This window comes from Balaenoptera acutorostrata, chromosome 10, assembly GCF_949987535.1.
Source record: "Balaenoptera acutorostrata chromosome 10, mBalAcu1.1, whole genome shotgun sequence".
In the NCBI taxonomy this organism is placed as follows: domain Eukaryota; kingdom Metazoa; phylum Chordata; class Mammalia; order Artiodactyla; family Balaenopteridae; genus Balaenoptera; species Balaenoptera acutorostrata.
This window is the reverse complement of record NC_080073.1, coordinates 11,474,315-11,487,174: the sequence shown is the minus strand read 5'-3', so window position 1 is coordinate 11,487,174 and position 12,860 is coordinate 11,474,315. Positions and strand designations below refer to the sequence as shown.

Below are 12,860 nucleotides of genomic sequence, written 5' to 3'. Positions count from 1 at the left end.
ACTCAGTATCTTTTCTTTTTAAAGGTGCTAGTACTCGGAAACAAGAGAGATCTTCCTAATGCCTTGGATGAGAAACAGCTAATTGAAAAAATGTATGTCTTAAGAATGAGTGATGGTTTTTTAAAAAAAATTTGGTTCTAAATTATACTGTTTTACCCACTGCTTTGTTTAGCATTGCTGTATTATTCAGTAATGATCATAGTCACGTTTTGGAGTAGATAAACTTGACATACTAGAAAAGTGAACCCATAAATTTTTTTTTCCCTCTTAAACATTGTTTTTAAAATTAATTAATTAATTAATTTTTGGCTGCATTGCGTCTTCGTTGTGGTGCACGGGCTTCTCATTGCAGTGGCTTCTCTTGTTGCGGAGCATGGGCTCTAGGCGTGCAGGCTTCAGTAGTTGTGGCACATGGGTTCAATAGTTCTGGCTCATGGGCTCTAGAGCTCAGGCTCAGTAGTTGTGGTGCACGGGCTTAGTTGCTCCGCGGCATGTGGGATCTTCCCAGAACGGGGCTTGAACCCTTGTCCCCTGCATTGGCAGGTGGATTCTTAACCACCGCGCCACCTGGGAAGTCCCCGTAAAATTTTAGTATTAGTAAAATAATTTCTTCTGTATAGTAATTAAAAAAACAAGCAAAATTGAGCAGTGAGTGAAAAGATGACAGTTGTTTTTTAAGCACAGACTTATTTTAATTCTGCTTTTTATAGGAATCTGTCTGCTATTCAGGATAGAGAAATTTGCTGCTATTCAATTTCTTGCAAAGAAAAGGATAATATAGGTAAGAAATGATTGGTGTTTGTGGAAGAAGTGGGTATCATTAGAAGGGATGTCTCATGCTTTTTACTGTTTATTATCTCCATTTCTGTTTAAGTGATTTCCCTTATAAAATACTATTGCTTTTGCCTCAGGAAAAAGAGTACACATTATACCTTTATACCTTTTGACAACAAATATAATATCCTGAATCTGCTCCATGCTGTTTAAAGAAGTAAATGCAAAAGAGACATGAAGTTAAGCATTATGTGATATCAATTTATTGTATTAATTTTTGCAGAGCTAGTGTCCAGCTGTGCATTGTAACAAGATGATGTTTTTGAAATAAGACTTTACAAAAATCAGTGTATAGGCATTATTATGGTTTTGCATGTATCAAAATCACAATATATTACTGCAGTATGTTAGCACTCTAAAGGATAATGCCAGAATACCCTTTATCTACTTAATGTCTGTATTAATTTCCTAGGACTGCCATAGCAAAGTACCACAAACTGGGTGGCTTAGAAACAGCACAAATTTATCCTCTCAGGTTCAGGAGGATAGAGGTTTGGAATCGAGGTATCAGCAGGACCATGCTCTCGCTGAAGGCTCTAGGGGAGGATCCTTTCCTGCCTTTTCCTGGCTTGTGGTTCCCGGCAGTCTTTGACGTTCCTTGGTTATAGATGCATCACTCCGTTCTCTGCCTCTGGCTTCGCATGGCCTTCTCCTCTGTGTGCGTGTCTGTGCGTCTATTTTCTCTTTTTATAAAGACACGTTACTGGATTAAGGTAGGCCCTAATCCAGTATTACTTCATCTTATATCTGCAGAGACCCTATTTCCAAGTAAATTCTGAGTTTCCAGGTGGAGGTGAATTTTTAGGGGACACGATTCAAGCCAGTACAGTATCCTAAAGAATAAGTATATCTGACTCAACTTTAGTCTCTTAACTAATTTGGTGAGGGATTATTTAATAAAAGTGTATTGGCGTGGAGAGGATCAAAAGGTTGAAAAAAGAAAGATAAGTAGAAAGGTTAAAAGAAAAGATAAACAGAAGTGTTTGATGAGATGAAAGGCTATTCAGTGTTAAGACAGCTGCTTGAGTGAAAAGACCTGTAACAGTGCAGTAAAATAAACTCACCAGTAAGAGATACCTTCATGGCAAAAGCTTCTCAAGCTCAGTCTCGTCTGGCATGATAGACTCAACCAGAGTTTGAAAGGAGAGTTTAATGCATGTGCCTTAAAGCAGATGGGTAGTAACCTAGGGATTTTCATGGCTCCTTCACTTCTCCCAGTTTGGTGGTCACTGGTGAAAAAATTTCTCTCTGTGGGTCACTATATAAAAAGAGGCCATCCATCAGTGCTGCGTAGTGGCTAGAAACAGCATGGGCTTTGGAGTAAGGCAGCCTCAGGCTGGAACACCCGGTCCTTAGTTACTTTCTGACTGGCCATTGACAGAGCGCTTAAACTCCCTGATCCCCATCTGTAAAATGGGGATGATAGCAACAGCTTCAAAACTCTCTTACGAGAGGGAGTGAGAAAATGAATTGCATAGTGTTTGACGTATGGTGGACATCACAGGGATGTGTTCATCTTCTCTTGCTGCTGTCAGTTAAAAAACAAGGACTAAAATTACAGGCGTGCTCCTTCTGGAGACTCTAGAGGAGAAGCCATTACTTTGCCCTTTTCAGCTTCTAGAGACTGCCTGCATTCTTGGCTCATGGCTCCTTCCCCATCTTCAAATTATCTCTCTCTGACCATTCTTCCATGGTCATATTTCCAATTGAAAAAGTATATTGGAATAAAATGTAATAAATCAATAGTGCCAAAACAGTGTGTTTAAAAGGCATTCTGACACTTTTTCTTTAACCTTCATTCACTATGTATTGGTTCTCACCAGACTTATCTTGTTTTCCAAGTCAGTTCCAGTCCATATCTCGGCTCCTTCCCTCCTCCCCTCAAACATGCTCTAATTAGCTTATAGTATTGATGGTTTTCTGGCTGATTCTGGGCTTCCTTTAAAGAGCACCCAAAACAATCAGAGCCCAGTACTTGGCTGATGGACACAAACTCGCCTCTATTAAATGGATAGAGTAAGTGACTTATTATTTTGGGAACATCCAGTTAATTTGAGAAGAGACTATTCAAGCACTTAGGGTTACTAGAGTGTATTTAAAATGTTTTTCCGATGTTGAGGGGAACTCTCTTAAATTTTAAGTTGTGCCCCCAAGAGAGCATTTACTTACACAGCAGTGGTTCTCACTGAGGGATTTTTTTCCCCCTGGAAATATTTGACAATGTCTGGAGACATTTTTGGTTGTCGTAATGAGGAGAGTGATGCTGGCATCTAGTGGGTAGAGGCCAGCGTGGTTCTAAACATCATACAGCCTCCACAGCATAGAATTGTTCAGCCTGAAATGTCAGTAGTGGCAAGATTGAGAAACCCTGTTCTACACTAACCGTAATTTTTAGTATGTTGTGCTATTCTGTATATCCATTACTCCCTTATATTTTCTCTGGTATTTTCCAACATAGGGGGAAAAGAGTGTTTCAAGGGAGAAAAAAAAGTCCTTTATTTTACCGCTGTGACAAACTAACCAGATACTTTGCTGAAAAAACCTTGTGAGCTCACTTATGAAGCAAATGCAGGAGAGCTGATGAAAACTTCTTTTGCTCTTTGAGGCTGGTCTTCACAGAGCTCTATAGTCACCAAGTTTGTGATTGTAGAACTCCTGGTTCACTTCATATTATCAAGCCCAAGGAAACTAATGCCCTCTTAACTAGGTTCAAAATTAGTTTGTAAAGCCTGTTTATTTGGAGCAAGAAGCACAACTAACAGCCAAGTCAGGTAGACTTCTTGAATAATGAAGTCTCAGAACACCCTCCTTAATTTCAGCTTTTTTATAACATATTTTAGTGCCAAATTTATGAATTTACTAAATTGCTCCAAAAAGTATTTCAGTGCACATGGGTTGTATGTTATACTTCCAGCTTCCTAATGTGGCACACAAGGTACTTTAGTTTCAATAGTAATTTGTCCTCAAACTACACATAGAAGAGATTACTTCAGGGAAGCTAATCTTTGCAAAGATGGCTTATACTTGTGGCTCTTTTTATCATGGAAGATAACTCTTTCTGCATCTGAATATCTTATTTCTTTGCCTTTTATTCTGATCTTAAGGATTCATCTGTCTTTAGGATATGACGTATGTCCAATGTGCACAAGTTTTTTTAAGTGAATTTCTTAAATATTTAAACCTAGTCATTTCACTTTCAGATTTACCTTTTCCTCCATTCAGTTCAAATGAGTGTGGCTTTGCTCTTATTACACACTGCTGTCTTTCTTTTGAAGTGCAAATGACCTGCTCTGGCATTTGGGTTAAATGATGGTTTCCACAACCCTGGTTGTGTTTGTTTAGATCTCAGCTCTAGGCTGTTCTTTATATACAGTGTTTGGTTTACAGTTTCTCTAATGCATGTTAGCTGGGAAACTGGGAGACTGAATGTGCGCTCATCTTTCAGGCTTGGAGAATAGAGTGCTGCTTCTAATAGATGCCCACATGCCCTTTATGTGGATAACACATTTTAGAGAACTCAAGGACAGTAATTCAGTGTTTTGACTTAGCTACCTTCTCCTGTCAGTCTAAGTGCTTTTCCTGGCTGTTCTCGGCCACTGTAGCTTCAGTTGCCACCTCTACGATGCTATCTTGCCGGTCTGCATCTCTTCCTCAGATCTGTACAGCTGAAACTACCTGCTGGACATCTCCATGTGCTACCTCCTCCACCTCAAACTTGGTGTGCTTACTGCCGAATTCTTAGTCTTTTTTCCTCAAGCCTGTTCTTCCTTCAGCTGCTGTTAGTGAGCAGCTCCATGACACACACACTTGTTCAGGCCGGAAGATCCTTTCTCACCCGCTGCATTTGGTCAGTCCTGGTAGGTTCTGTATTTTGAACGTGCCCCTCATTTTATTCCTCTCCATCCCTACAGCACTTGATTTGCTTCAGGCCTTCGTCCCTTTCCTCTTCCTGTTGTGATAGTCTGTATACTGGCAGCCTTCCAGGTTGCCCTTCTCAGTTGCCATTGTTGAACTTACTACAATAAACTTACAGTTTACAATAAACAGTATGGTTTCCCTGCTTAAAATTCTCCAATGACTTCCTGTTGACTTGAGAATAAAATCCAAACTTCTGAGCATCTTAGAATGGCACACAAGGTTATCTGGCTCCCTCTAGGCCTGTGGTTCTCAACTGAAAACAGTTGAGCTCTGCAGGGGACATTTGGAGATAATCTGGAGCCATTCCTTGTTGTCACCGCTGAGGATGGGGGGTGGTGATAATGGCGTCTTGTGGTCATGGTTATAGATGTTGCAGAATATTCTACTGTGCACTGCAAAGAATTATCCAGCCCCAAATGTGAAAAGGGGGAGCTTGAGAACCCCTGTTCTAGCCTTAGCAATGAGCTAAAGCTGCCCCCCTTACCCATCCCTGTGCGTCAGCCACATCTTATCACTGGTAATCCAGCCAGAGCGCCACGTAGTTTCACGCCTCTGCTTATTCTATGAGTTTTGCTCTTTCTTTTGCCTGGAATTCTGTGGAGGCTGTCCCCCACAACCAGACGACTACCTGCGTGTTTTCCAGCATGATGAAAGCTCCTCGAGGGCAGGGAGTGGTTCTCCCGTCTCTTCGCATCCTGGAGCTTCACACACAATACCTGATCTTACAGGCAATCAGTAAGCTTTTGAATGAATAAAGGAAGGCACAAGCTGTTCTGTATACAATTTAACTTTTAAATTGGAGACTCTTCAGTCTCTTGTGTTTCCAGATTAACCTCTTGAAGGTCAGGGAATGAAGAACAGTAGGATAGATACAGATACCTATATAATTATAGTAGTATAGAGGCAGAAAGGAAGAGGGCAGGTCCAGCATATGCTTTGAAATAGCTGCATTTTAAATATTCTCTGATATTTAGTTTCTTAACTTTGATATCTCAACATCTTCACTTTTTTTCCCTCCATCTTTAGATATCACACTTCAGTGGCTTATTCAACATTCAAAATCTAGAAGAAGCTGAAGCATCTCCTGAAGTCTTCCAGTCCTTCCTGGCTATAATCTTAGAATTATTGTCCGTTCCTCTGAAGTACTTCCCAGAATATGGTCCTTCCTAAACCCAAGAATTTGCCTTTTTCAGAGTTTATTTCTCATGTGCACTGCTGAAGATGTGTATCCTTAATCCTTCATAAAGAATCAGCTAGAGTTGTCATGATAAAGTCAGCACACAAAAAGGCTTCTTATACATACTTGTCTTAAACAGTGTGTAGAGCTTTTTTTAAAAAAACACACTTTTGACCATCTTAAATCAAGAAAAATTGCATATTTCTGTTCTGGTCTTTCTGGGCCAGGTTTTTATATTGGTTTTCAGTAAATGTCTGTCTCTGATATTTCATTATAGAGTCCAGTAGCTTAATACTGATACTGACTTGATACAGCATGAAGTTTCTAGTGCCACACACAGTATTTAGAAAACCTTTAGCTTGACTCATGTGGGATAGAAACAAAATGTTTATGTATCTCACAAATGCATGTGAAATGTATAATTACACCTTAGGAATTTAAAAAATGGTCTGCAAAGAGTGAACAGAGGCACCAGATCAATGTTGTTATTGGCTCTTTACACTGGCAAGATCTTGGGCGATGAATTTTAAACACATTCTGCTTTCTGAGAGTTCTTCTCCAGATAGCAGTTGGGGGTACGGGAGGAACTGAGGCATGCTGTTTTGTATCTGTCCAGATCATTACTTCTATATTTTTTCTTTTCTTTTCCCTGGTTCAACACACTTTTTTAAGGGGTTGGGAATTGAAGATTTTCTCAAAAGCTTTCATGAATTTAGAGCATTCCAGCCAATATAATAAAATGTGTTAAGAATGTCAGACTGTTCAAACACCTGTTTGTTCTTTCTCTCTCCAGTCATTAAACCAGTGCTGCTGCATGACACTCTAACTCTTGACTTTTTATATTCAGTCATAAAGTTGACTTTCAGCACAATAGATACTTATAAACAAATAAAAATTCTTATTTTTCTCTCTTATCGATGTAAGGTTTGGCACTCTTTTGTCTGGTGCCACTAGACATCTTGTTGATTGTGACAACTCTAGGCCTGCCTGCTTTATCTGATGTAATCATGCACAGCGGCTGCAGGTTGTTGAATAATCACCAGAGGTGAGGAACTGATGCTGTCTAGTGTTTGCTTCTGTGATACAGAGATGTATAAAAACTTACCTGAAAATGTTTTGTAGTTTAGTGATCTCCATGCACATAAAGGAACATATTAAAACTGGAGCACTTGTAAATTGTTACGTAGCCCACTGTAGTAGGTAAAACTATGGTACACTTGCTTATGTGTTGCCTCACACTGTGTGTGATTTTGTTTCTTCTGTTAAGCAGCACTCATGTAGACAGTGCATTTCCAAACGTGTTGAGCACTCAAAGTGCAGTCAACAGTAAGTTCTTTTAATGATATCAGTTTTAATTTATAGACTGCCATGGCCTTAACGATATTCTGTACAAAATACTGCACCGTGTTGCACAGACACTACTTGCTTTTCTCCATTCACATTTTTATGAGTAGAATCTTGGCTTTAAAAATTCTGTTCTTATTCTTTGAAGCATGTTGCATACTTCCCTGATGGGATGGATGGTTCTGTAAATGAGGGGATATTTAAACTTGCTACTGTACTTCAACACCATTAATGGTCACTGTGAACCATTACAAAGAATGTGGCAATTTGCTTGTGCCTAAAAGGAGGAATCAGAACTAGAATGTGTGACTCTGTGGGGACCGCATAGGTTCGTTAATTGACCTACAGCTAGACCGTAATGTGTTTGTGTGTCTGTTCATTGCTTCCAGCGTTTCAAGACATCCAGACACTACTACCAACATTTTCCTGTGCACTAACCTCTGCATGTGAAACCTAACAGTTACTGAACTTTGTAAATATGTGAATTTTTTTATTTAGGTGGATGCGTTTTTTGTCTGTTACTGCTCTTCTCAGCTTTATTCAATAAACTTGCATTTTGAGGGTTGTATTGACAGTTTTAACTTAAAATGTGCATCATGATGGAAGGTGCTGACTTTTTTGGAAGGGGGTGGAAAGAAGGTTACCATGAGCAGGGTCTGTAGACCATGTGCTAGAAAGAAATCAGCTCAGCTCTTAAAGAATTGGGTCTGTGGGCTAGTTAAAATAGAAACAAACTTTTAAATATCCACAGAATTGACACTGCAATGGGGCGGGGGGGGTGGGTGGAGGAAATGCTACTACTTGTAAACTGTCATAATACACCAAATTTAGGACTTTTTAAAAATAAGTATTGAGTTAGTTAAGCATTTTGTAATCTGGTTTTAAAAATCATAACAAAACTATTAATAAACTGAAATTACAAGACGTGTCTACTTGCTGACTTCAGTTCCAGAATGAAAAGATTTAAAGTATCAAACCTGGTAGTTTTCCTCAAAGAGGCACACTTTTCAAGTAAAACGTTTGACCTGTTTTGTGTAGTATGTTATCTTTTGCACTATATAAGTGAACGTTTATCCCATCAAAGCTCTTGGGGAAATGATTTTATGTATTTTTACTCAGAGAAGTTCAACTTGGCTCTTCCTCCGTATACACATTGTCCTTCTGTACAGCCAAATTGTGTTGGTCAATTGGATGTGCGATCTTGCATTTCTAGGATAGAAGTACTTGGGTATCAGGTTTAAATTCTTTCATTGAATCAGTGGAGCCTTTTAGTCAAGCTGTCAGTTTGCTTGTTTTCTCAACAGCTTCCTCCGAAAGCAATTTTTGAAGGAGGAGTGGGGTTGAGGGCGCGGCTGGGGAGAGGATATACGTTTAGCTTACTTCACCCTGATTCGGAGTCTATGTTTGCTTTCAGAAATTGAGACTTCGAAAATTAGTCCCTTTGGGGACTTCCCTGGTGGTCCAGTGATTAAGACTTCGACTTCCAATGCAAGGGGTGCGGGTTCGATCCCTGGTCGGGGAGCTAAGGTCCCACATGCCTCGCTGCCAAAAAACCAAAACATAAAACAAGCAATATTGTAACAAATTCCATAAAGATTTTAAAAATGGTCCACATCAGGGCTTCCCTGGTGGCGCAGTGGTTAAGAATCCGCCTGCCAATGCAGGGGACATGGGTTCGAGCCCTGGTCCGGGAAGATCCCACGTGTCGCAGAGCAACTAAGCCCGTGCGCCACAACTACTGAGCCTGCGCTCTGGAGCCCGCGAGCCACAACTACTAAAGCCCGCGTGCCACAACTGCCGAGGCCCGTGCACCTAGAGCCCGTGCTCCGCAATGGAGAGGCCACCATAATGAGCAGCCCGCGCACCACAATGAAGAGTAGACCCCGCTCGCTGCAACTAGAGAAAGCCCGCACGCAGCAACGAAGACCCAACGCAGCCATAAATTAAAAAAAAAAAAAAAAAAGTTCCATGTCAAAAAAAAAAAATCTTAATAAAATAAAATTAGTCCCTTTGATTCTGTCAAGTAAATTGGATGTATTGTACTGTCTGCTTTTGTGTTTATTGTTTTTGACTGAGGAACTATTTGCCTTGTGTATTCTATTCATGCAGGATCATTACCCTGAAATCTTGTTGCTTTGGTAATTCCAACCTCCTCAGGGGCTGGCGGATTGAGAACTGGAGCGGCTAATTTACTGTAGCCAGAACCATATCTGTAATATCCAATTGGCTGAATGCTTTTCTCTAAAAATGTGCCATTGGGGGAACCACCATGTTCAGTATGTGAAAGATTTTCATTTTGTTGCAAAGTTTAAAGGTGGTACCCTCAGCAGTATGTGTATCAGTGAAGATGCTTGAAAAGGAAGACAGTTAAAGCAAACACTAAGCTTGCCCGATTTCCCTTCAGTTTGCAGTTCTACAAATGTACAACCCACAGCAGGTGCTTCCTGTTGATTAGTAAATATCCTCCACACAATTTCTGTTTAAAATTCAGCCGTTAATAAAAGTGGGTACTTTTGTAACTGCTGCCTCTTGAATGTTCTTAGGGAAACAGAAGCAAGTCGTTGACATGCTCACACGATGGAATGCTCGATGGAAAGTTCCTTAATCTGAGCAGCAGCAGTAGTCATTCATTATTCCGTCTTATTAACAAGCTCTCTCTGTGTAAGGTAATTCTATTTTAAAATCCCAGGATAGCTGGTGATTTAGGTAATGCAGATTTCCTGGCAGGAATCAGGAAGGGGAGGGGACCTTAGCCTCATTTTACTGGGGCTTACAGGTCTTGCATTCATAAAAGAGTTGCGGTGGGGAAAGAACTGTCAGCTTAAAATGCTCACTTGGTTCCGTCAAGAGTGCTGGATTGGCGTTTAAGAGAATGAATTCTTTGCTGTTAACTGATTGTGTGACCGTGGTGAGTTGCTACACCCCCTCTGGCTGCGTAGTTTTCCATTCTGCAAAATGAAGAGTAGAGGATTTCTAATATTTCTCCTACTCAACAGGCGATGGTTCTAGCAGCCTAGAGATTTGGATGGTGGTGAAACAGAAAGCAGGGAAGAGAGATGAAAAGGCCCACTGGTCCTAGTGTCCTAGTGATTATGTGAGTGTTGCGTGTGTTCCTTCTGCTTGAAAATAATCCTGAAACCACAGAAATGTTTACATTTTGTAACTTTTAACATAGTTAAGGGCTGGAGATCACAGACATTTTACAGAATGATGTAATAACTTATATTTTGTTTGAAGGAAATGCTGTAACCACACGGGCTTATACTTTGAAAGCCATTTAAAAATTGTAAAGCACTTCTCCCAGACTGCAGAAAAACGTGTATTCTGGTATGCAATGTGGAAAAATATAAACCACAGATATACTACCAATTTGGGGGCAAATGTTTAGAGTGAATGTTTTAACACTTTATAACTGCTGTGTTGCTAAGTTCTGCTAAAATTTATTGAGAGCTTGGAGAAACTGGGAGCAGTTAGAAAATAGTCCTTTAAAATAGCAAGTGGGGGGGAATCCCCCAACAAAATCAATGTGTTCCCTTTTGAACATGGGAAGTAGAACATCAACAGATTGCTAATTATAGTATGTCTCCAACCAGCTCTTATATAATCCACAGCTTTGGCCTACCCTCAGCTTTGTACAATTTGTATCACATAATGTACAATCTTGTTTCTACATTTTCAGAGTCCATCATTTTTATCTACTGTTACCCAATACATGAATTAGATGACTCCTTTTTCTATTTGTATCATCCCCTAAGGAAAAAGAAATTGTCATACCATGAGCCTATTTATGAAATTGCTAGCTCTCCTCTCCCTTCAAAGAAGGGTTAAGAACTTATATCATGCCTACTTTTTCTGGACACGTCAGTAACTTAAGGGCTGGGGCATGGCACATGAGTGGTGATGAAAATCAGTTCTCGGTGGAAAGTTGCAGTGTTTGATTTAGTGGTTTAGTAGTTAGAACATGTGGGCAAGGGACTTCCCTGGTGGTGCAGTGGTTAAGAATCCGCCTGCCAATGCAGGGAACATGGGTTCGATCCCTGGTCCGGGAAGATCCCACATGCCGCAGAGCAACTAAGCCCGTGTACCACAACTACTGAGCCTGCGCTCTAGAGCCCGCGAGCCACAACTACTGAGCTTGTGTGCCACAACTACTGAAGCCTGTGCACCTAGAGCCTGAGCTCTGCAACAAAGAGAAGCCACCACAATGAGAAGCCCGTGCACCACAATGAAGAGTAGCCCCTGCTCGCCGCAACTAGAGAAAGGCCGTGCACAACAACGAAGACCCAATACAGCCAAAAATAAATAAATTTATTTAAAGAAATAAAAGTGTGGGCAAGAAAGCTCATCACTTTTTTTCTAAGTTCCATTTAATTTTTGAATAAGTTGATTTTTCATATGTATGTCACATGATTCAAAAATTGAAAATACATAAAAAGACATAGGAACTCTTGATCCCACCCATGACTGAATAACCACTCTTCCACTACCACCTGGTCTTACAGGTCACCCTTATATCAATTTCTTATTTATCTTTCTAGTGTTTTCTTATACAAAAAACAGGAAACAAATAGAAATATATACTTTTAAAAAAATCTCTTGTATAGGAGGTATTTGAACATAACTTTTTTCCACTTGCTATGTACGGGTGGTATTTCCACAGCACTATGTAGAGAATTCCTCATTTTCTTTGACAGTAGTATGGTTCCCATTTCATTGTCTGTGGTTTTCACTGTGTCGAGTTTCCATAATTTATTTAACTGGTCCTTATTGATAGACCTTTGTGTTGTTCATAACCTTTTGCTTTTTTTTTTCTTTTAAATTTATTTATTTATGGCTGCGTTAGGTCTTCGTTGCTGCGCGCAGGCTTTCTCTAGTTGCGGCGAGCGGGGACTACTCTTCATTGCGGTGCGCTGGCTTCTCATGGCAGTGGCTTCTCTTGTTGTGGAGCACGGGCTCTAGGCGCACGGGCTTCAGCAGTTGTGGCTCACAGGCTCTAGAGCGCAGGCTCAGTAGTTGCGGCACACGGGCTTAGTTGCTCCGCGGCATGTGGGATCTTTCCGGACCAGGGCTTGAAACCATGTCCCCTGCATTGGCAGGCGTATTCCCAACCACTGTGCCACCAGGGAAGTCCCTTTTGCTCTTATAAACAGTACTGCAGTGGATCATTAAGTACATGTGCTGCAATCCACAGAAACATATCTGGGTCAAAGAGTAAATGCCTTTGCACTTAGGCTGGGAATTGCCACATGGCCCTTCACAGGGGATGTACTAGTTTTTATTTCCACCAGTCTCTGTCCCCTGTGTCTTGCCAACAGAGCGTGTTGACAGACTTCTGGACTTCTGCCCATAAAATAGGTAGGAATGATAATTATATACTGTCCAATTTTAAAACAAATGTGAAATTTAGCTTTTCTTACCTAGCTGAGGAAACAATATTACTGAATTCTGGAGTTGCATCTTTACCAAATTAATCATGGGGTTACAGGTATATCCCCTCTTTTTTTTGCTTAAGTTTATTCTCCCCCCACCCTCCCCCTTTATAAAGCAAGTATATATTGCTTCAGAAAGAAGCAGTAATCAGAGTTTT

General features: G+C 40.5%; 1 protein-coding gene across 1 annotated transcript in view; it reads left to right on the top strand.

The window, feature by feature from the left end:
- The window catches only part of ARL8B (ADP ribosylation factor like GTPase 8B), a 62,320-nt gene extending 54,479 nt beyond the window's left edge, over window positions 1-7,841 (top strand). The window contains 3 exon segments of the mRNA XM_007192485.3: window positions 25-92; window positions 711-781; window positions 5,779-7,841. Of these exon segments, the coding sequence (XP_007192547.2) occupies window positions 25-92; window positions 711-781; window positions 5,779-5,828 (189 nt within the window). The 3' untranslated portion in view covers window positions 5,829-7,841.
- Window positions 7,842-12,860: the final 5,019 nt, after the last annotated feature.